The sequence below is a fragment of the Ornithorhynchus anatinus genome, chromosome 8 (assembly GCF_004115215.2).
Source record: "Ornithorhynchus anatinus isolate Pmale09 chromosome 8, mOrnAna1.pri.v4, whole genome shotgun sequence".
NCBI classification, from domain to species: domain Eukaryota; kingdom Metazoa; phylum Chordata; class Mammalia; order Monotremata; family Ornithorhynchidae; genus Ornithorhynchus; species Ornithorhynchus anatinus.
Window position 1 is genome coordinate 58232587 of NC_041735.1, and position 23528 is coordinate 58256114.

The 23528-nt window shown below is 46.0% G+C and overlaps 1 protein-coding gene across 1 annotated transcript; it reads right to left on the reverse strand.

Annotated features, from left to right (window-relative positions):
- Nucleotides 1-214: 214 nt before the first annotated feature.
- On the reverse strand, nucleotides 215-21882 carry NUP42 (nucleoporin 42). The gene is made up of 7 exons (XM_007672267.3): nucleotides 21670-21882; nucleotides 14683-14926; nucleotides 12534-12628; nucleotides 8975-9051; nucleotides 7423-7509; nucleotides 5418-5505; nucleotides 215-4033 (listed from the first exon to the last, which is right to left on the reverse strand). The coding sequence occupies exons 1-7, from the start codon at nucleotides 21845-21847 to the stop codon at nucleotides 3495-3497; spliced, it is 1308 nt and encodes a 435-aa protein (XP_007670457.2). The 5' UTR covers nucleotides 21848-21882; the 3' UTR covers nucleotides 215-3494.
- Between the last annotated feature and the right edge of the window lie 1646 nt (nucleotides 21883-23528).

The following is a 23528-nucleotide window of genomic DNA, read 5'->3' on the forward strand; positions in this document are numbered from 1 at the left end:
GCCCCCACCTTACCTCTCTGTTCTTTTCATCCACTATTTGCTCCTCCCAAGCTAAACTACTTGTTTTTTCATTTTAAACTCTGTTGTCTCCACCCCCACCTCAAACTTAAGATCTCCAATATTTGCAGAAAATGGAAATAGGCAATACTTAATTTTCGAATCAGAACTCAATTTCCCTTATGTACCACTTTTAAGAACATATAAGCCCACAAAATTAACATTTTGGAAAAGTACAAATATTTTAGCTTTATTTGAATCACTTACAAATAAATATGTAATAATGATTTGTAATTATTATTAGACAAAATTAAGAGTTACTGCCTGCACTTTAAGCAATCTCTGCCTCTTTTTAGTTTTTCCCAGGTTAAGTGAATGAGGGAAAAACTAGTTATAAATAGGTAACCACAGGTAGCAAATATATATATATATATATACTTGTTCACAAAAACTGTGCTGTGTAAGGTCAGCAATCTGTGTCCTGAAAGAAGAAACTTGCTTTTATAAATCAGGAACAGGAACAAAACCCAACCTTAGGGGGATAATGCAACTCTCACCTGTCATGTAAACTATCAAATTCAATCCTGAAAAGAACATCAGAAGTTTCTTGTAAAAATTAACAAATACTGTTTCTAATACAGTACAAAGCATGTCCCAAGTTACAACCAACCAGTATGGACTGATGTCTTACCCTGGGCAAAAGCCGACGAGTTGAAGTTCTGGCCAAACACTCCCATCTCCCACTTCCAACCCACCAGGGCTGAGATTAAGTAATTGACAATGAATGGGTTTTGGAGAAAGCATTGCCCAGTTTGTTTCAGATTTTCTAGCTAATAAAGTGACCCCTGAGCAGATCGCCACAGAGGTTGCTGAAGCGCAGAGGCACATAATTTAGAAATGGAGGTTGCAGACATTGAGGAGTCGTATGCATTTTCAAAGAATTGTCCAATGAGGACCTCATTGCACTTCAACATTCCAACGCATTCACGCCAAAGCAGGTGAAGAAAAAGTTGTTTTGCTTCCACCAGCTAAAATCTTGGGATTAAAAAGCCTTTCATCCATTTTCAAGAAAGCAGATGAATTTATGAATGATTTAAAGAGGTCCTGAAGTGAGAGAGGAGTTTGAAGGTGTTGAGAGGTGAATCTCACCAGCTGCAAGGTGTTTTTTAAGAAGCAGAAAGGCTGTTCAGCTTCAGTGAAGAATTTATCCAATTTAGATTGAAAACCACCATGGCAATCAGCAGAATAAGCTTCTACTCTGCAGCCTCCTACAAGCATTTAATTATATTCTCATGTACTTAAAATTGTGATACTAATTACTTTAATGAAGGGTAAACACCACTTTAATGACATTTTTGAATACTGTAAAAACAGGTAAAGGAACTTCATATGTCCCTTTTTCCTGGAGACTCTGCAATGGATCCTACTTTGCAAAAAATAAACCTATGAGAAAACATGTCCCCAAATATGGTTATATTTATAATATAACCATATTTTCAGGGATCACCACCGGGTTGTGGTGTGGGTTTACACCCGTGTGTAGATAAAAAACTATCACACTGGCCGAAGCAATTGTTTCGAGTAGACAGCTGTGAGAGTTGAGATCCTTGCCTATCTTGAAAAGCGTTCAATTCATTCTAAAATAACATTTTTGTAAAATGAATTTTTTCCCCAAATTAATCCAATTTTCCATTAGAAAAATAAAGGAAAAGACCAGATGGGGAAAAGTCTTTCCTTTCATCCCATAAATCATCTGCTGGTATTTGCCCTCAGGCTTCATTGTTTCTGCCAACACAAATTTAGTCAGGAAATTGGACTGCACCTTTTAACTTTTGTAAAAATCGTATCTTAATTACTGTAGCGTGGAGAGCTTCCATTTTATGCCTCATCTCAAGATAGGTTACAGGCAATAGTAAGACACCGACTAAGCTCCAATTTGGAGGAAAGAATGCAATCAATATTACTTGTGCATGTTTGTTTTCATAGCATTTCCTGAACAAAGTAATGGTCTGGGATACAGCCTGCACAAGCAATGGCTACACAGAAACCATTTCTGAGAAGTGATCTATCTTTTGGTTTCAGTCTTTTGGAAAAACAGTTCAAAGGCTGCCCTGACAGACACTGGTTTATGTAAAAATTGCTGTTTTCATCCTGATAACATCTAGAGAAAGAGCTGCCTGCTCTACTTCAGTGAGGAATGTAGGCATGATTCCACTCACGTGTGCTTAGAACTGACAAGAGTTGGAAAGTATTTGCTTCCTGTTAAATTGACTGCAAATTAATTGTAATTTCAATTACAGATTACAGATGCATTTCCCACCTGGAAATAAAGGTTCTTGAGTGTGAGTGAAATTAAAACAGAAATCCACTGACCCTAGGTCATCTTTTTCAATCAAGAGGGAGATGAGGCATCAAGAGACCAAAATGCAGCAGGCAAGTAGGTTCAGACCGAGTTCTCCACCGTTACGCAGGTTGAAAGGAACACAAACCTGCCTGCTTCCCTCTTACGTACTAACTTCATTCGGTAAACATACGCTATTTTCTCTTTGGTAGCATTTCATATATCTACAGATGATGTGAGAGTCAAAGGGCTGAGGAACAGCTTTGGGAATTTCAAATATGGGGCAAGGAGGCAGAAGTGACCTACCCACTCACGGGTAGGCTCGCGAAGCCCGGTGAAGCGCAGCCCTGTCTCCGTAGAACACACCAACTGGAGAGCTGCCTAATCACCCGCACTGTGACAGCGGGCAGCCGATCGTCACTTTTTCCTCACGTCATTCCTTGCCTCTGGCTGTTGAAGGATGCGGTTCAGAACAAACACAATCCGCTCAGCATCACGATGCCGACATGATACCCCCTCTGCTGCTTCGGGAGAATATGCTGGCAGTCCGTGGAACTGACCGTTGCGCAAAACACAGGTGATGTAGCCTTGGGGAAATTCATCTCCGGCCGGATTTTTTTATTCCCCTCAGTGTACGTACCTCTTTGACGTATTTCAGGCCTAAGATAAATGCTAGATTTTGCATCTTATGTGACTATTCCATAGTTTTTCTGAATTTTATTCTTTTCATAAAAATTAGCATTTTTGTGACTGTGGAAGACAATGTGCCCCTTAACTGGTATTGGGAGAGTACTTTAAAAGGGTGGAAAACAAAAACAGGGTAAGGGCCTGTGGGATAATTTAGCTCAGGGTACACCTGAGTCACTATGTGAACACCAAAAGCCAGGAATTTATGTCAATTGTTCCAGTCCTAATTAAATTACATTGCAAGGCCTGCTTTGGTTTAAAAAAACCACTCATGATAATGATGCCTCTTTCCGCAAATGGATTTGGGCGGGGTGTGAACCTCTAACCGAGTAAAACCATCACCTCTCTACTCCCCTTTAAAACATCTAGATGTCAGAAGATCAATTCTGTAGATATCGTTTCGTGTTTGAAGTAAAAATGGAAAAATCAACCTTTCCTCTATTTAAAATAATCAAGTGTGCTTAAGTGTTTAAACATTTAAAAGCTCCAAAGGTGGTGGTTTTAGAGGAATCTTTCCTAGAACAAATTTCTTTGCTTCAAACTGTTTCAGTTCTTCCACAGAGAGGTCCGGCGTGGGTGTAAACAAGTCACCTGCAGTTTTACTGCTGCTTGGAGTTGAAGGAGGAGCAGGAGGGCCGTTACTCCCAAAGCCGCCTCCAGTTTGTCCGGGGAAAGTAGGGCCCAAATTGGAACCCGCCAGCCCCAAGCCCGTTGCCGCGGTGCCGCTTCCAATGCCCGTGACAGCGGGGGCTGCCGCGGGGCCCGCGGCGGCGGGAGTTTGAAATCCTGAGAAGCCGGTTGATCCAAAGCCAGAGGCGGCAGGGCTCTTAAATGAAAAGGAAGCTGCAGAGGAGATTACTGGTTTCCCAAATAAAACGGTAGGGGTTGTCGTAGTAGGAATGGGAGAAGACCCAAATCCCGCCGTCCCATCCGAAGAGGCTGGGACTATTACTGAACCCAGTTTAAAGCTGAACTGGTCAGCCCGAGTGTTGCTGCTCAGTGGAAAACCTGTAACGATATATCAAAGGCCAATTTAGAAAGAAAATCCACCATCATTAAACATAAATATATGCACATATACACACAAAGCAGATAGGTGTATAAATAAAATTATAGATATTATGTAAATATAATATAAACCTGTAACAACATACCAAAGACCAATTTAGAGAAAAATCCACCATAAAACACCCATCTACATCTACAAATATATCTACAAGTGTATATGTGTGTGCATAAATAAATGTAATTTTTTTTCTCCTTCTTCCTTGGGCCACGATTTGAGGATGGGGAGAATTCATTCGGTGTTTCCTCCTCCCGGCAGGAACACACTTCTTGGATAATATTTCCCTGGGGACAAAGCAGATCTGACCCAACCCCTCCCTCAGCCCGCCCGCCCCGGCCGCCTTCAGAAACATTCCAAGGTGCTGTAATGCTTAGGAAACCAGGGGGATCAGTGGCTCCCCTTTCCCCTCCCACCACTGCTTTACCAGAGCAGAATCATTGCAAAGTCCTGGAAAAGTGTCTTTCAAACAGAATGCCTTCTCTGGCTCCACCCTCATAAATGCTCACTGTGGCTAAAATCTCCAGTGTCCTGAGACTGGGGGTTGGGGGGGGGGGGGGGGGGGGTTCCACTGCAAGGTGGGTTCCAGTGGCAGAAAGTGAAGCTGAAGCCACGGGACATCGGGTCCTCCTCCTCCACTGGCACCACCCCCGCTCCCTGGGCGCTGCAGCACACCTGCCCGGCTGTTAGGACGTTGGGTACGTTGAGACCGTTGGCCCCCCAATGGCACCTCCCACACGGAGAGAAGCCGCAACATCCCGCCTTGAACAGGAACCTCCTGCAGCTCTTATGCTTTCTACCACATTCATCATGATATTGCTTTGCTTGTGTGCCTGTTATCCCTTTTTTAGACATTAAGGCTCCTTCTAAGCCAGCATCCTAGTATGATTTTGTTTTTTGTGAAGCACCTACTACGTGCCAGGCACTGTACTAAGCACTGGGGTAGAAACAAGCTAATCAGGTCAGATACAGTCCATAATCCACGTGGGGCTACCAGTCTCAATCCCCATTTTACAGATGAGGAAACTGAGGCCTGGAGGAATGAAGTGACTTGCCCAAGGTCCCACAGCAGACAAGTGGCAGAGCCGGGATTAGAACCAAGGTCCTTCTGGCTCCCAGGCCTGTGCTCTATCCACCAGGCCACGCCGCTTCCCTATTTATTATCCCCTCCTCGGGAAGGTGTTGCACCCAAGACAAATGCTCAACAAATGCAACAAGTCAAGATAGTGAACCAAGTTCTTTTACAAATATTTGAAACACATGCAAATGTCATTCTTAAAAAACCAACAACCAACCCAAAACCAAAGCCCGAACTATTGCATCACTTGCCTGATGACCCAAAAGTTGACGTTTGCTGTGGGCTGCCAAATCCAAATGCAGGGGCTGAGTGATTCACCGTGGTGTTCGTCTGAGAGAGCTTAAAAATGCAAATAAACAGACTGAGAATTTTTCTTTCCAAAAAGAGTCAGCTGCAGAACCGTAAGGTTTATAATCAAACCCAGTGAAAATGGACTTATTTCCTGGGACACTACTGTTGAAACCCAGAGCCCAGAAAAGGGCTCCGCAGTTAGCCCTTCATAAACACTGCTAATCAACTGACAAAACCCAAAGCTTTTACCAGGCAAGAAGATGACAGACCCCCACTAGGAGAGAAGCAGCACTATAATCACCTTATATCCTAAAAGCCCTGCATCGTGATTAAAATGTTTCAATTCGGTTTTGGCTACCTGTCGTGGCTTAGTTGATAAAACTTTTAAAAGATATTCCTGCAACAACATTCACAATTTTCGTGAACAAGAGAATTGAGTTCAGTCATTCCCTAACCCTGTTATCTTGATAGCCTGCAAATTTAAGTCATCTATTTCTTCACTCATTATCCAGGACCCCATTACTTCCTTGCCTCTATTTTACTCGCATCATCTTATCAGCATTCAGTAACCTCAAATTCTTGCCATTCTCCATCTTTTTTATTTTCATTTTGGACTCAAATATGGATTTTGAACGGGGAGGAAAACCACGGCTCTGAGAATCATCTCTGCTCCTAGTGAATGAGGTCAGAGCTCCTCAGTCCTAAATCGACCTAATAAGGACTCATTAAATGTTGGCTGAAGTCACCAGTTATATATGACTATGCGAAGCAGCACGGCTTTGTGGACAGAGCATGGGTCTGGGAGTCAGAAGGACCTGGATTCTAATGCCGGCTCCGCCACCTGTCTGTTGTGTGACCTTGGGTAAATCACTTCACTTTTCTGTGCCTCGGTCCCTTATGCAGAAAATGGGGATTAAGACTGTGAGCCCTATGTGGGACAGGCACTGTATCCAACCCAATTGCCTTATAGCTACCCTAGCGCTTAGTACACTGCCTGGCACATACAAAGCCCTTAATACCACAATTATTAATAACCATCACTCAGGTTCTCAGCCTCTACCCACTGTTTGGGTTGTCTTGCCTAGATACTGCTCTGCTTGCTTGCTGCTAGAGCCTCTAGTTGTCCAGAGGACTAAGGGGGCACTCCACTGGCACATTCTGATATTTCTCTTCTAATGAGGTAGATGCAGATATTTTGTTGAACCTTGGACATAGCATTAAGAGTTCCTCCATTAAACTGGACATTGATAAAAGAAAAATGAATGAAATGAGCCAAAGAAGCAGGTTACTATTTGCTTTTTCTCACCTAGCCTGTGTTACTGGTAAGAGGAAAGCTAGATAAGAAAGGGAAAATCTTAGGGGACAATGTCTGTTGTGGTAAAAAAGAAACCCCAACAAAATTACCGAATTTCATTAATTCATTTTAAATTGCAGAATTTAAAGAAATGCTTCCTTGTACCTTGATAGTTCCAAAGCCAGTTTCTCTGACCTTATAAATATTAACTTAATATTTACGGTTTCCATCAACCATTTTTTAATACTAACCAAGACAAGTTTCCGTTTATTTCATGTTTATATGGCTGAATTTCTTTGCCAAGAAATGAGCTTACACCTTATCGTTCAAGTTCTTCTCAATACGTGCTGAATGTATGGTAAATTTGCTTAGTTTTGCCAAAACATCTTTTTGCTACCATTTTGGCTATTACACTGTCAGGGAATCAGGGAACATTCGTCTGCCAATACGAGCTCGTTTGGATATGGAGCACCATGGTGTTGGGAGAAACGGTTTGTGTGTTTGGACATGCCGCAAACAGATGGGTACCACAGCAAACGTTTTCCTTAAAGCAGAGTTTGGCAAGAATGCAACCCTTGCATTTAAACAGAACTGGGTGGATGTCACAGAAAAAAAACCCACCACCACCTCACAAATATCCTCAAGAAAATACAACAATCTTTACAGCTCACCAGTGTTCCTCTGTTGGATGCATTTATATTCTTCAGCTCACGCAACCTGTTCCTCCACTGGTTTATGAATTGCTGGACTAAATTTAGCTGAAAGAAATAAAAAAATATCGTTATCGTATGAATCCAGGGATGTTTAACATTTAATCAGCTGAAAGAGCTCTCCTTTGTTAAAGGCTCATTCAGTTTAACTTCCTCCAATCACACAACCAGACAAAACATCTGCTTAATGAACGTTGGTATGTATGTGGTACATTCAGAAAAGAGTTGATTTAGCTGAACATGTTTTCCCAATTTATCAATTATCCAAACTGTTCGCTCTCAGAGTATATTTAAAAAAAAAAAAAAAAGCTAAGCTCAGATGATCAAATGAAACTGATCAGGCACCTGTCTCAGATAACAAAATTGGGCTTGTCTAAGGGAATGTTCCCATCAATTAACAGTCTTTATTTCACGACTACTGTGTTCAGAATACCACTGACTGCATTTAAGCAGTTCAGATGATGCTTTTTCTTCCATAGGCAGCATTATATGAGGCAGTTTTGCTAAAAAAAAAAAAAAAAAAAGTGTCACTGAGCTCACACATCACTCTATAAAAACTTCACTGGTCCTGACCCTGTCTCCTCCTTATAATGCGACCTTAGGAAAACAGTGCTTTATTCACAAGGGCACTTCATTAAACTGAAGATGCACACGGCATGGTGAAAAGTCCTAAGGGTAATGGGAGAGGCAAATTTTATTTCTCATGCCCTGGTTAATTTATTCTAGGCTAGCCTTATTTATTTATTTATTTTTAAGATCCAGACAACAGGAGTCTGTGCTTACAAGCAAAACTGATATGGATAGCTGTGCATTTGAAGCTCAACATTCCATGCAAGTTCTGCCTGTGATGCTAGGCTGTGGAGGGGACATCCAGGCGGAGGAGACAGTCCCTGGAGAGGGGCCCAAGATCTTAGGAAGCAGCATGGTCAAGTGGAAAGAGCTCAGGCCTGGGAGTTGGAGGACCTAGGTTCTAATCCCATCTCTGCCACTTGCCTGTTATGTGACCTTGGGCAACTCACTTAAACTCTCTGGGCCTCAGTTCCCTCATCTGCAAAATGGGGTTCAATACCTGTTCTCCCTCCTACTTAGACTATGAGCCTTTGATGATCTCATTTGTACCTCAAGGTTTAGTACAGTGCTTGGCACATGGTAAATGATTTAACAAGGGACACATCACAGCTGGTTTGGGATGATGGGGAAGGGGTGGGAGGAAAGAGGTTCTATGAAACTGCAATGTGTCTTAAGGTCTCACACATGACCATCTGTTGTATCATTGATGAAAAATAATTATTTCAACGTAAAGTGTCTTTGAAGAAAAGAAAAATCACCTGAAATAATCTAAAAAACCATCAGAAATGGAACTGTGAGAACCACAATCAATCGAATTTATCGAGCTCTTACTACGCGGATAGCACTGTACTAATACAAAAGAATGAGCAGATATGTTCCCAGACCGTAATGAGGTATTGTGATACATGAAGGCAATACAAAAAAAAACCAAAAAACCACTTACAAAACTCTGCAAATCATTGTTTGCTCTGAAGTTATAATATTCAAGCCTCAGCTCTTCTGGTGAAATATCTGCAAAACCTGCAGGAAGGTATCAATCAGAATTTTTAAAGGGCATTTCTTTTTGACATTACTACGGCACAAGCTGCCTATGGCAAGGAACTGCCCTGGAACTGGATGGCGTTCATCAGTCAATCTTCCCCTTTATAAAAAAGAATCAAAGAGCATTAACTGCGTCTAACAGACGTGGAATTAAAGCTATTAGCCGGGCTTGATTTAAACTGGCCTTGGTGGCCCCTTTCGGCTGGTGAGCGGGGGTGACTCTGCCAGGCTCTATTAAATCGTCACTTGACCTGCCCCTCAGTTTGGGCCATCTGCCCAGACGCTGACGGGGAGAGAGGGGAAGGGGCGAGCAGACTGCCGTCATGCCTGCCTTACCCAGAGATGGGGGCAGAGATACAGCCGCTAAGCATCCCCAGCCAATAGCACGGTTGTGGCTAAGGCCTGGCCCCGTCCGGCTCCCCAATTTGAACGGCCAGAAACGTGCTCTTCGTTATTATTATTAATAGTATTAGTACTACTGGTACTAATACTAATTGTTAAGCTTTTACACTAAGTACTAAGTAGGAGGGAGGACAGCTATTGAATTCCCATTTTACAGAGGAGGAAACTGAGGCATCGAGAAGTGAAGCGACTCGCCCAAGGTGACATCGCAGGCACGGGTTGGAGCCGGAATTAGAAGCCAGGTACTCCGACTCCCAGGCTCTTTCCGCTAGGCCGTGCAGCTCCTCTGCTGCTAGAAAAATAGGCTTCCGCAGATTCAAGGGCGGGGATGCCAACGACAGCAGAGGCCGGAGCAGAGAGACCTGGCCTTGACGGGATGTTCCATTTGGCCTCCGAGGGCTGGCTCTTCTCCTCAAGTCCAGTACTTCCGGATGGGCTGCCACAAGTCCGAGCCAGGCTAAGGGAATGACTTTTCTCTGTCCCCAACACCTAGAGGTGGCTGTTAATCCGGGAACGGATGTAGGGGCCTTTCCTTAGCACCAAGTGGAGGCTGATCTTGCTCTCCAGAACCTGCGAAAGAAATCACAACTCCTGGGAGCCCTGAAGAATTGCACTATGAAAGCTTTGCCTTCTAACAACCCTAACATTATCTTCTTCTAAGAGAAGCAGGGTGGCCTACTGGGTAGAGCGTGGGCCTGGGACTCAGAAGAACCTGGGTTCTGATCCCAGCTCCGCCCCTTGACTGCTGTATGACTTTGGGCAAGTGACTTCTCTGTGCCTCAGTGACCTCATCTGTAAAATAGGGATGAAGACTGTGAGCTCCATGTGGGACAGGGACCGTGTCCAACTTCATTCATTCATTCAATAGTATTTATTGAGCGCTTACTATGTGCAGAGCACTGTACTAAGCGCTTGGGTTGAACAAGTCGCCATGTATCTACCCTAGTGCCTGGAATATAGTAAGTGCTTAACAAGTACCACAATTATTGATATTATGACTATTATCACCAACTCAGAACTGTTTGTGAGTTTACCCTTAGCACCTAAATATATCTCGTTTATTTAATTGTACATCAGTTCCTTATTTTGATTACTGAATGGAAGCACAGTAGTCTGGGTCTTCCATCAGCCCCTTTTCATCCAGCCTTTTCCTCTGAGCTGTTTTGTTTCTAGGCCTGCTTGCTTGTCTCCTAACCATCTTGCGGAAGTGAACAAGAGTAACTCCGGTGACTAGAGTCTCTAGGAGAAGTAGAATGCTAAGGGATGAAAGGTGATGGGCTTTTAGGCCTGGACTCCATTTTGTCTGGTCAAGCTGCCAATTACTCAAATCAGGCACATCAAGTATCTCTTTCTCCGTCTGCCCTGTCCAGATGTTTGCCTTATCGGGGAGCTTGGTATGCCCAAGTTTTGAGACAGGATGGAGCTGTTCCTCTCTCAGCAAAGCCAAGACCCCTGGCCGGCTGGCTTATCGGTAACATTCGCCCACTATAATGAGATCCAGGCAGGGCTGAGCAATTAGCCGAGTAGAAATTTACTGCTGTTCACCCTCAGGTATAGATCATGAATTGTGCTCTTCAGTTACATGCAAGCTAGAATGCTGTATGACGATGATGGTATTTGTTAAGCTCTTATGATGTGCCAAGCACTGTTCTATTGCATATAAACTCTGTACTGCTTGAGGTTGAGCTGGACCTGGCTGGCAGGGGAAACTCTGTCCGTCAACCACCGCTCCCTTCTAGCTCTAGCAGAAATAAACTTGTCTCTGACATTGCTGCTTAAACACAGTGCAGAGGCCATAAAGAGTTGTCTTCACCAACTTTTAAAATACTTTTTAAATACTTTACTTTTTAAAAGTTAAGAGTATAAACTCTTTGTGGGTAGGAAATGTATCGCTTGCTTGGTCGGTACTTCTAAAGCACTTAGTACTGTTCGCTGCACTCAGTGTGTGCTCGATACATGCAATTACTATTATTATTTCAGTCAATAAATGCTATTACTACAACTCACTGAGATGATCACTCCACGATTTGCTGTGTGATACTTGGCCAGTTACCCCTGCAATTTTTCTATTTGGGAAGCTGTTTTTTGTCCCATAGTACACACTTTTCTTGAATTTCTAACCAAATGCCTTTGAATCTTCCCTGGGCTTCCTGTGGGACTGCTTTTTTTGGTTTGTTTTCCTTTTACCTTAACTAAGGTTTGCATTTCTTCATAATTTTATAATTCATTAGCCTTTCTTCCTAAACAGTAGTTGACATTTAACTGTGTTGTAATCACTATTGTAATCACTCTAAGAGAGCTGAGAGAGGAGGAAATTGTGGAAGTGGGAGAGGAAGGGAGGAAAAAGTCTTGCTGAAAAAAAAACCTCTTGCTCTTTCTAGACTGTAAGCTTGTTGTGAGCTGGAAACATGTCTACCAAGTCTATTATTTTGTACTCTCCCAAGCACTTAGTTCAGTGCTCACACACAGTAAGTGCTCAATAAATACGAGTGCATTGTGGGCAGGAAACATGTCTACCAACTCTGCTACACTGTACTTTCCCAGGTGCTTAGTACAGTGTTCTGCACATAGTAAGTGCTCAATAAATACAATCAATCCATTGACTGAATCTTTCACCCAGGCTCTACTGTGTCATCCTGCCAAACCAAGCCAATCCACCTCCTTCTGATTCCAGCAGAACTGGAAGAAGGAAGAGGACTCAGCCTCCTGGTGGTGCCAGGAGCGGGTAGCCTTTCAAACCCCCAGCTGCCCGACCTTCTACTGGCACAGATGGGCTGGAAACATTTGGGAGGTTGGCTGGCGGTAGAGGTGACAAATGTGGGAACCACAGGTCAGATTCCCAAATTTCCAATCAATCAATGGTAGGTATTGAGGGCTTACTATGTGCAGAGCACTAGGCTAAGCACTTGCTAGAGTACGATACATCAGAATCAGCAGAGACGTTCCCTACTGGCTCCCTGGTAGGTAGTGTCCTTCTTTACTGAAGGTGAACTGTCCAGTCCTACAGAGCTTCAGGAACTGTTTCACTTGAACGATTTTTAAGAAAGGCTCTGTGTTACCTGAGATGTTAGGCTTGTCTTTCACTGGTGAATAGACGGAGAACATCCACTGCCCTGAAGATTCCCAATTGTCCATGTCTTTCACTATTCCTTCACTGAAAGAGAGAGAACCATGAAACAAAGCTGAGGATCGAGTTCACCAATATGAGGGGTGATGTTCCCATGTGCCCGGTGCAGGCTTGGGCGGTAGAAGGGGCAGGGCCGGACTAAGCCTCCTGTGAGGGCCAAACCATGTGATCCTGTGGGGCTGTGGGACTTCCACGTGACATATGATGCCGTTATGTCAGGCTGCGCATGGTGCAGTGTGATGACATCACCACATCACGGTATGGGAGCTTTATTATTTTCTGAGGGGAGCGGGCCCTGTAGGATCCCGACATGCTGAAAATGAAAAAGACTTGGGCATGGCCAAGCAGCATTTCCTGGTGGGGATCAGAGTGGGGTTTTGTGATGACTCCTGGCTGGATACGGGAAAGGAAGGTGGAGGGGGGGCTTGGGGTTCTTGGAGCGTGGTGGCTGCTGCCCTCCTCCCCACCCAAGTCTACAAGATCAGCAATGGGTGGTCTGCATCAGGGGTGAGGCTGGGGAAGCTGGGCTTTGCTGGGGAAGCTCCGACTCCATGACCGGGGCATAAAACCGTCCCTGCTGCACCCCAGGGATTGAATGCAATTGGTAGGTGGGTGGGACTGTGTGGGTGATGGCAGGGGGCAAAGCCGGCTAGCAATCCTGCTGGAGTTACATCCTGAACAACCTCCGGACACGCAGCCATGAGCTAAGCCGAGAGTGGGGGATGCTGTTTCTCCTCCACACTTTCCCAGCAGGTGTCTTGTCCCTGTCCCTCCAACCGGAGCCAGGGTTGTGACTGGACCATCGGCAGGATTGGGCTGGGAATCACCACCCTCGGAGGAAAAGGTGACCTTTGTCAGGCCGGTTCACTCTGGCGGAGCCTCAAGTGAGGCAGAGGAGGACACTAGGTCAATGTTTCTCTTGCCTCTCAGGAAAAGTGCTGCTTGGGCTGGGGGCCCCTGCCTAGCTCTGGTTTTATGGTGAAGAAGTAGTTTTTGGTCTTTCAAAGTTTCCTTTTGTCAATCAATGAATCAGTGGTATTTCTTAAGTGCTACTATGAGTAGAATACTGTACTAAGCGCTTGGGAAAGTACAATACAATAATAGACACATTCCCTGCCCACAATGAGTCTACGGTCTGGAGGAGGGAGACAGACATCAATACAAATAAATAAATTACAGGTATGTTCACAAGTGTTGTGGGTTGGGAGGTGGGGAAGAAAAAAGGGAGAAAGTCAGGGCAACGCAGAAGGGAGTGGGAGAAGGGGAGGGACCTAATCTGGGAAAGCTTCTTGGAGGAGCTATGCCTTCATTAAGGTTTTGAAAGGTGGGGAGAGTAAATGGGGGATTTGAGGAGGGAGGGCGTTCCAGGCCAGAAGAAGGATGCGGGCCAGAGGTCAGTGGCGAGACAGGCGAAATGGAGGCACATTGAGAAGGTTAGCACTAGAGAAGCAAAGTGCGCAGGCTAGGTTGTAAAAGGAGAGTAGCAAGGTGAGGTAGGAGGGGGCTGAGTGGTGGACTGCTTTAAAGCCAATGGTGAGGAGTTTTTGCTAGAAGCGGAAGTGGATGGGCAACCACTGGAGTTTTCTGAGGAGTGGAGTGACAAGTCCTGAACGTTTTTAAAGAAAAATAATCTGGGCAGCAGAGTGAAGTATGGACTGGAGTGGGGAGGGACAGGAGGCTGGGAGGTCAGCCAGCAAGCTGATGCAGTAATCCAGGTGGGAAAGGACGAGTGACTGCATTAACGTGGTAGCAGGTGGATGGAGAGGAAAGGGAGGATTTTAGCGATGTTGTGATGGTGGGAACGACAGTATTTAGCAGACACCTTCCCTGCTGATAACGAGTTTAGAACATGGGGGGAGGGAAACAGTATCAAATGTTACCTAAGGATGACAAAAATACAGTTTTTCCTGTATCACCACAGATAGTTATATTTTTACTAAGCAAGATGTAACCTGAGTAGGTGCCCGCTCAAAGACATTTGGAGTACATCAGAAATCTATATTCCCAACTAAATAAGAGAAATGAATCCCAAAATATGTATACAATCAGCAAACTGTTATTTTCTAAAGGAATTCACTTACAGAAGTTTGTTGTCTTCATCATTTTGAACACCACTCTCATTACTGCTAAGTGCAGAGAATCTGTTCTGAGAGAATCCAAAATTCCTGTTTCTGCTATTTGATGATCCAGAATCTTGGTAAGAACCAAAGGAGGGCTTCTCTTGGCCTCTGCCGCCCCACCATGTTGAGGATTTGGAGAAGTTGGATGGCTGGATGACGCTCGTATATCGCTGGTTTGGGGCATTCCACCCTCCTCTGTTACTACCTGACATGAAAAAGCAACCCAAATGGCTTTTCACTTATCTTTCACTCACACTTTTCCTATTCAAACACTGAAATCAATCAGTACATCCGTGGTATTTACTGAGCGCTTACCTGTGCAGAGCACTGTAATAAGTGCTTGGGAGAGTATAATACAGCCATAAACAGAAACATTCCCTGCCCACAATAAGCTTACAGTCTTGAGGGGGGAGACAGAAAGACATTAATATAAATAAATTACAGATACGTACATGCTGTGGGGCTGGGACAGGGGAAGAACAAGGGAGCAAGTCAGGATGACGCAGAAGGGAGTGGGAGAAAGAGGAAACAGTGGGCATAGTCAAGGAAGGACTCTTGGAGGAGATGTGCCTTCAGTAAGGTTTTGAAGGGGGGATTTGAGGAAGGAGGGCGTTCCAGGCCAGAGGTAGGACATGAGCCTGGGGTCAACGGCAAGACAGGTGAGATGGAGGCACAGTGAGAAGGTTAGCACTAGAGGAGCGAAGTGTACGGGCTGGGTTGTAGTGGGAGAGTAGCGAGGCGCGGTAGGAGGGGGCAAGGTGATTGAGTGTTTGAAAGCCAATGGTGAGGAGTGTTTGTTTGACGCAGAGGTACATGGGCAATGACTGGAGATTTTTGAGGACGGGGTGACACGTCCTGAACGTTTTTGTAAAAAAATGATCTGGGCAACCCCGAGTGAAATATGGACTGGAGTAGGGAGAGGCAGGAGGCTAGGAGATCAGCAAAGAGGCTGATGCAGTAATCCAGGCGGGATGAGTGACTGTATTAACGTGAGTAGCAGTTTGGATAGAGAGGAAAAGGCGGATTTTAGTGATGTTGTGAAGGTTGAACCGACAGAATTTGGTGACAGACTGAATATATGGGTTGAATGAAAGGTGAGTTGAGGATCAGGTCAAGGTTATGGGCTTGTGAGGCAGGGAGGCCTCACTGAGTTTCTTATCTTCCCACCCAAACTCTGTTCTCCTTCTGCCTTTCTCTTCAATATAGGCAGCACCAGCGGCCTCCCTGCCTATAGTGAAGGGAAAGGCAGAAGGAGGACAGGGTTTGGGTGGGAAGATAAACTCTGTTAAGGTATTTGTAAAGTGCTTACTGTGTATCAAGAACTTTCTAAGTGCTGGGGTAGATACAAACTACTCAAGTCGGACAGTGCCTGTCCCATATGGGGCTCACAGTCTAAGGAGGAGGGAGAATTAGGTATTTAATCTCCATTTCACGGATGATGAAACTGAAGCAGAGAAGTTAGGTTACTTTTCCATGGTCACACAGCTTGGAAGTGGCAGGACTGGGAATAGAACCTATGATTCCCAAGCCCGTGCTCTTTCCACTAAATCACGCCGCTTCTCGTGGCTCCTCAATGTCCCAGCCAGCGGAGGACTGTTGTGCTAGGCCCAGCTCCTCGGCTGGGAGATGGATTCTGTTCTAGGACTCCCTTGATTGTGGTGCTCTTTTGGCTTTTGCCTCCTTGACCCCCACTCTTCTCACTGCCTGTGATCCTCCTGGCTCGCTGAGATGGGTAGTGTGACCGATGAGCCCGCAAGTCAGGAGACATGAATTCTAGTCCTAGCTCAGTCACTGACTGCCCATGTGACCTGTTTCCTCATTTATAAGATGGGGCTAACATATCTGCCCGCCTCATGAGGCTTCTGTGGGACAGGGAGTGTGTTTGATTTTACTGTTTAATATCTTCCCCAGGTCTTAGCATAGTGCTGGACAGCTAATAATAATAATAATGTTAGCATTTGTTAAGCGCTTACTATGTGCAGAGCACCGTTCTAAACGCTGGGGTAGATACAGGGTAATCAGATTGTCCCACGCGAGGCTCACAGTTAATCTCCATTTTACAGATGAGGTAACTGAGGCACAGAGAGGTTAAGTGACTTGCTCACAGTCACACAGCTGACAAGTGGCAGAGCCGGGATTCGAACCCATGACCTCTGACTCCCAAGCCCGGGCTCTTTCCAATGAGCCACGCTGCTTCTCGTAGCTAGTAAGCACTTAAGTAAACTAGTAAGCACAGAGGCAGCAGGGTGTAGTGGACAGAACATGGGGCTGGGAGTCAGAAGGTCATGGGTTCTAATCTGGGCTCAGCCTCTTGTCTGCTATGTGACCTTGGGTAAGTCACTTCACTTCTCTGGGCCCCGTTACCTCATCTAGAAAATGGGGATTGAGCTCCATGTGAGGCAGGGACTGTGTCCAACCAGATTTGCTCGTATCTACCCCAGTGCTTAGTACAGAGCCTGGCACAGAGAAAGCACTTAGAGAAGCTTCGTGGCTCAGTGGAAAGAGCCCGGGCTTGGGAGTCAGAGGTCATGGGTTCGAACCCCGGCTCTGCCACTTGGCAGCTGTGTGACTGTGGGCAAGTCACTTCACTTCTCTGTGCCTCAGTTACCTCATCTGTAAAATGGGTATTAAGAATGTGAGCCTCATGTGGGACAACCTGATTAGCCTGTATACCCTAGCGCTTAGAACAGTGCTCTCTCTGCACATAGTAAGCGCTTAACAAATACCAACATTATTATTATTAAATGCAGCAGCAGAACAAGGAAGAGAGTTAAGCGGGTTCTAGAGAGCTAACAGGTCAGAGACACATAGTTTTCGATCTTTTTTGGCCCCCTCAGTAATTTTAAGCTCTGCTATTTGCTCTCTTCAGTCTTATTTCTTAATCTGCTGCCTCTGTTCCCCCAGAGCCAACCTCTGGCAGTGACTCTTCTGACTCTATCCCCTGTTCACACGTTCCCCGGCTCGGAACTCCCCTCCCCGCCCCAACATTCAAAGCCCTCCAAACAGCCCACCTCTTCCATCAAGCCTTCCCCCCAGCATCCTGCGCCATATTAGCCCATTGCTAATATGCTGATTGGCTGACAATTGTGCATTTAAACCCAGCTTCAGGGCTCATGTATACACGTTTACTTATTTATTCTGGGTTGCTTCCCTCGTGAGGATGGGAATAAAGCCTTGTTTTTGTCCGTCTGTCTCCCCCGATTAGACTGTAAGTCCGTCATTGGGCAGGGATCTGTTGCCGAATTGTATATTCCAAAGGCTTAGTTCAGTGCTCTGCACATAGTAAGCGCTCAATAAATACCACTGAATGAATAAACGTCTGGTAAGCAGTGAACATGCTGCTTCTTTATTTCATATTTCTCAAGCACCCAGTACAGTGCAGCCCACCAATCTGAGGCTCAGGAAATACTACAACTATTAATTGCTACTACAAGCCAGAGATCTGGATTGACTGAGGCTGGCAAGCCTGTCCAGATCAAGGGCTGTAAGTGCACAGGGAGTCAGTGATGATGACGATGGCATTTAAGCACTTACTATGTGTCAAGCACTGTTCTAAGAGCTGGGGTAGATAGTAGGTAATCAGGTTGTTCCACGTGGGGCTCACAGTCTTAATCCCCATTTTACAGATGAGGTAATAATAATAATGTTGGTATTAGTTAGGCGCTTACTATGTGCAGAGCACTGTTCTAAGCACTGGGGTAGATATAGGGTAATCAGGTTGTCCCAGGTGGGCTTCACAGTCTTAATCCCCATTTTACAGATGAGGTAACTGAGGCACAGAGAAGTTAAGTGACTTGCTCACAGTCACACAGCTGACAAGCAGCAGGGCGGGGATTCGAACTCATGACCTCTGACTTCCAAGCCTGTGTTCTTTCCACTAAGCCACGCTGAGGCACCCAGAAGTTAAGCGACTTGCCCAAAGTCACACAGGTAATAAGTGGCAGAGCCGGAACTAGAACCCATGGCCTCTGACTCCCAAGCCTGGGCTCTTGCCACTAAGGCAGGCTGTTTCTCGTGGGTCCCACGGTGTTGTTTCCTAAGCTTCAGTGTTCAGGAAAGTCGATGGAGAGAATATGGGGGTGACACTCTGCAGCTTAGCGCAGCGTCTGGCACAAAGCAAGCGCTTAACAAATATAATTATTATTATACGGGACAGGGACTGGGTTCGACCTGACTCATATCTACCCCTGAGCTCCATAAAGTGTCTGGCACATTGTAAGCACTTAACAAATACAACTAATATTATTAGCGCTTAGAACAGTGCTTTGCACAGAGTAAGGGCTTAACAAATACCATAATTATTATTACATGGGACAGGGACTGGGTCTGACCTGATTAACTTGTATCTACTCCAGCACTCCTTAAAGTGTCTGGCACATCATACACGCTTAACAAATACCACTATTATTATTAGCACTTAGAACAGTGCTTTGCACATAGTAAGCACTTAAATGCCATTATTATTATATGGTGCAGGGACTGGGTACAAATACCATAATTATTATTATTATATGGGACAGGGACTGGGTCCTACCTGATTAACTTGTATCTACCCCAGCGCTCAGGGAAGTGTCAGGCACATCTTAAGCGCTTAATGATGGCATTTATTAAGCGCTTACTATGTGCAAAGCACTGTTCTAAGCAGTGGGGAGGATACAAGGTGATCAGGTTGTCCCACGTGGGGCTCAGTCTTCACCCCCATTTTACAGATGAGGTCACTGAGGCACAGAGCAGTGAAGTGACTTGTCCCAAGTCACACAGCTGACAAGTGGTGGAGCCGGAATTTGAACGCATGACCTCTGGCGCCCCAGCCCGTGCTCTTTCCACTGAGCCACGCTGCTTCTCTAACAAGCGTTTAACAAATACCACTATTATTATTAGCGCTTAGAACAATGCTTTGCACTTAGTAAGCGCTTAACAAATGCCATTATTATTATTATATGGTGCAGGGACTGGATCCGACTGGATTAACTTGTATCAACCCCAGCGCTTGGAACAGTGACTGGCCCATAGTAAGCGCTTAACAAATGCCACCCTTACTATTATTCTGCTCGGTGCCTCAGTTTCCTCACCTGTAAAAGGGAGGGATTAAGGCTGTGGGACAGGGACTGTGTCCCACCTGATCGCCTCGCACCTAGCCCAGCGGTGAGTACAGTGCCTGGCACGTAGTAGGCGCTTAGCGAAGCAGCGTGGTTTGGTGGAAAGAGCCTGGGCTTAGAAGTCAGAGGTCATGGGTTCTAATCCCAACTCCGCCACCTGTCAGTGGTGTGACTTTGGGCAAGTCACTTGACTTCTCTGTGCCTCAGTTACCTCATCTCTAAAAATGGGGATTAAAAAATGTGAGCCCCATGTGGGACAATCTGATTACTCTGTATCTACCCCAGCACTTAGTGCTCTGCACATAACAAGCGCTTAACAAATATCAACATTATTATTATTATTCTCTGGGCCTCAATGACCTCATCTGTCAAATGGGGAGGAAGACTGGGAGCCCCACATGGGACAACCTCATTACCCTGGATCTACCCTGGTGCTTAAAACAGTACTTGAAAAGCAGCATGGCTCAGTGGAAAAAGCCCGGGCTTGGGAGTCAGAGGTCATGGGTTCGAATCCCAGCTCTGCCACTTGGCAGCTGTGTGACTGTGGGCAAGTCACTTAACTTCTCTGTGCCTCAGTTCCCTCATCTGGAAAATGTGGATGAAGACTGTGAGCCTCACGTGGGACAACCTGCTTACCCTCTATCTCCCCCAGCGCTTAGAACAGTGCTCTGCACATAGTAAGAGCTTAACAAATACCAACATTATTATTAGAATGGTGCTCGGAACATAGTAAGCGCCTAACAAAGACCAACGTTATTATTATTATTGTTGTTAAAGACCAAATACGAAACAAAAAGTGACACACCCATGTGACTTCTCTGGCCCTCAGTGACCTCATCTGTCAAATGGGGATGAAACCTGGAAGCCTCACGTGGGACAACCTGATGACCCTGTATCTCCCCCAGTGCTTAGAACAGTGCTGTGCACACAGTAAGAAATAGTGTGGCTCAGTGGAAAGCGCAGGGGCTTGGGAGTCAGAGGTCATGGGTTCGAATCCCAACTCTGCCACTTGTCAGCTGGGTGACTGGGGGCAAGTCACTTCACTTCTCTGGGCCTCAGTTACCTCATCTGTAAAATGGGGATGAAGACTGTGAGCTTCACGTGGGACAACCTGATTACCCTGTATCTCCCCCAGAGCTTAGAACAGTGCTCTGCACATAGTAAGTGCTTAACCAATACCAACATTATTATTACCCTGTATCTCCCCCAGCGCTTAGAACAGTGCTCTGCACAGAGTAAGCGCTTAACAAATACCAACCTGATTATTATTAAGTGACTTGCCCAGTCACCCAGCTGACAAGTGGTGGAGTTTCCTCATCTGGAAAATGGGGATGAAGACTGTGAGCCCCACGTGGGACCACCTGATGACCCTGTATCTCCCCCAGCGCTTAGAACAGCGCTCTGCACAGAGTAAGCGCTTAACAAATACCAACCTGATTATTATTATTATTAAGTGACTTGCCCAGTCACCCAGCTGACAAGTGGCGGAGCCGGGATAATAATAATAATCAGGTTGGTATTTGTTAAGCGCTTACTCTGTGCCGAGCACTGTTCTAAGCGCTGGGATAGACACAGGGGAATCAGGTGGTCCCACGTGGGGCTCACAGTCTTCATCCCCATTTTCCAGCTGAGGTCACTGAGGCCCAGAGAAGTGAAGTGACCTGCCCACCGTCACCCAGCAGACAAGTGGCCGAGCCGGGATTCAAACCCATGACCTCTGACTCCAAAGCCGGGGCTCTGGCCACGGAGCCACGCTGGTTCGCTAATAAGCGCTTCACACATCCCAACCTACTATTATATTATAATTAGTAATGATAGTATTATTAGTATTATTATCCGGGCGACCTACCTGAGAAAGCGGGCTGCTGTTTTTGCGGCTGGTGCTGATAGGCGGGGGGTGGGGCCCGCCCTCCTCCTCCTCCTCCTCCTCCTCTTCTTCCTCCTCCTCCTCCTCCCCGGGGATGCTCATTCCAGCAGCGCTCGCCATAGCGGCACCGACCCTGCAGGAAGAACTTGCAGGCCGTCATGGCGGCGGCGGTGGCGGCGCCTCCTCCAACCGCCAGGGCGGGCGCCGCCTGCCTACGTCATCACCCCGCGCCGCGGGAGGGGGCGGAGCGCGCTCCCGCCCAGCCTCGTCCAATCAGGAGCCAGGAGGCGGTGCCGCGCCTCGCCGGGCCCGCGCTCGACGTCGCCGGGGCCGCGCCTGACGTCACCGGCCCCGCCCCACCTGGCTGGACGTCGCTCTTGGGCCACAGCTTTCCCAGCTGTAGAATGGGATTTAAAACACAGGATGATCTTGTATGACGATGGTATTTGTTAAGCACTTACTGTGTGTCAAGCACTGCTCTAAGCGCTGGGGTGCATACAAGGTAATCAGGTTGAACACAGTCCCTGTCCTACATAATAATGTGGGTATTTGTTAAGTGCTTATTGTGTGCAGAACGCTGTTCTAAGCGCTGGGGTGGATACAAGGTAATCAGGTTGGACACAGTCCCTGTCCCACATAATAATAATGTTGGTATTTGTTAAGCGCTTACTATGTGCAGAGCGCTGTTCTAAGCACTGGGGTGGATACAAGGTAATCAGGTTGGACACAGTCCCTGTCCTACACAATAATAATGTTGGTATTAAGCGCTTAGTATGTGCAGTGCACTGTTCTAAGCACTGGGGTGAATACAAGGTAATCTGGTTGGACAAAGTCCCTGTCCTACATAATGATAATGTTGGTATTGGTTAAGTGCTTACTATGTGCAGAGCACTGTTCTAAGCGCTGGGGGAGATACAGGGTAAGCAGGTTGTTCCATGTGACGTTCACAGTCTTAATAATAATAATAATAATGTCGGTATTTGTTAAGCACTTACTATGTGCAGAGCACTGTTCGAAGCACTGGGGGAGATACAGGGTAAGCAGGTTGTCCCACGTGAGGTTCACAGTCTTAATAATAATGTTGGTATTGGTTAAGTGCTTACTATGTGCAGAGCACTGTTCTAAGCGCTGGGGGAGATACAGGGTAATCAGGTTGTCCCTCGTGAGGCTCACAGTCTTAATAATAGTAAGAATGTTGGTATTTGTTAAGCGCTTACTATGTGCCAAGCACTGTTCAAAGCACTAATGTAGATACAGGGTAATCAGGTTGTCCCACGTGAGGCTCACAGTCTTGATCCCCATTTTACAGATGAGGTAACTGAAGCCCAGAGAAGTGAAGTGACTTACCCACAGTCACACAGCTGACAAGTGGCGGAGCCAGGATTTGAACCCATGACCTCTGACTCCCAAGCCCATGCTCACTGAGCTACGCTGCTTCTCAAAGCCTCAATCCCTATTTTACCGATGAGGCAACTGAGGCCCCGAGAAGTTAAGGGACTTGCTCAAGGTCAAAAAGCAGACAAGCAGCAGGGCCGGCATCAAAACCCAGGTCCTTCTGACTTCCAGGCCCAGGCTCTTGCCACTAGGCCAGCACAAGGAAGGAATTGGGAAAGGAGGACTCCCTCAGTCACCCTCAGAAGGTTTCAGAAATGGGAGTGTGGGAGATCAGTACAAGGAGAAAGTCTGAGCTGCAAACTTTATGGACATGGGGCACAGAGGGAGATTAGAGAGGTGATCCTAGTGGGTTAGGATAACCAGAAGATGTGCGATCAGGCATTTAGGACACTAGAGGAGCAAGGCACCTATCCCTCAAGGGGAGAAATAATAATTGTGGTATTTGT

Coding starts and splice junctions, on each gene's coding strand:
- NUP42 (XM_007672267.3), bottom strand. CDS start 21,847: ATGACGGCCTGCAAGTTCTTCCTGCAGGGTCGGTGCCGCTATGGCGAG. Junction 12,629..14,682: donor GATGAAGACAACAAACTTCT/GTAAGTGAATTC, acceptor TCTCTCTTTCAG/TGAAGGAATAGTGAAAGACA. Junction 5,506..7,422: donor CATCCAACAGAGGAACACTG/GTGAGCTGTAAA, acceptor TGCATTTTTAAG/CTCTCTCAGACGAACACCAC.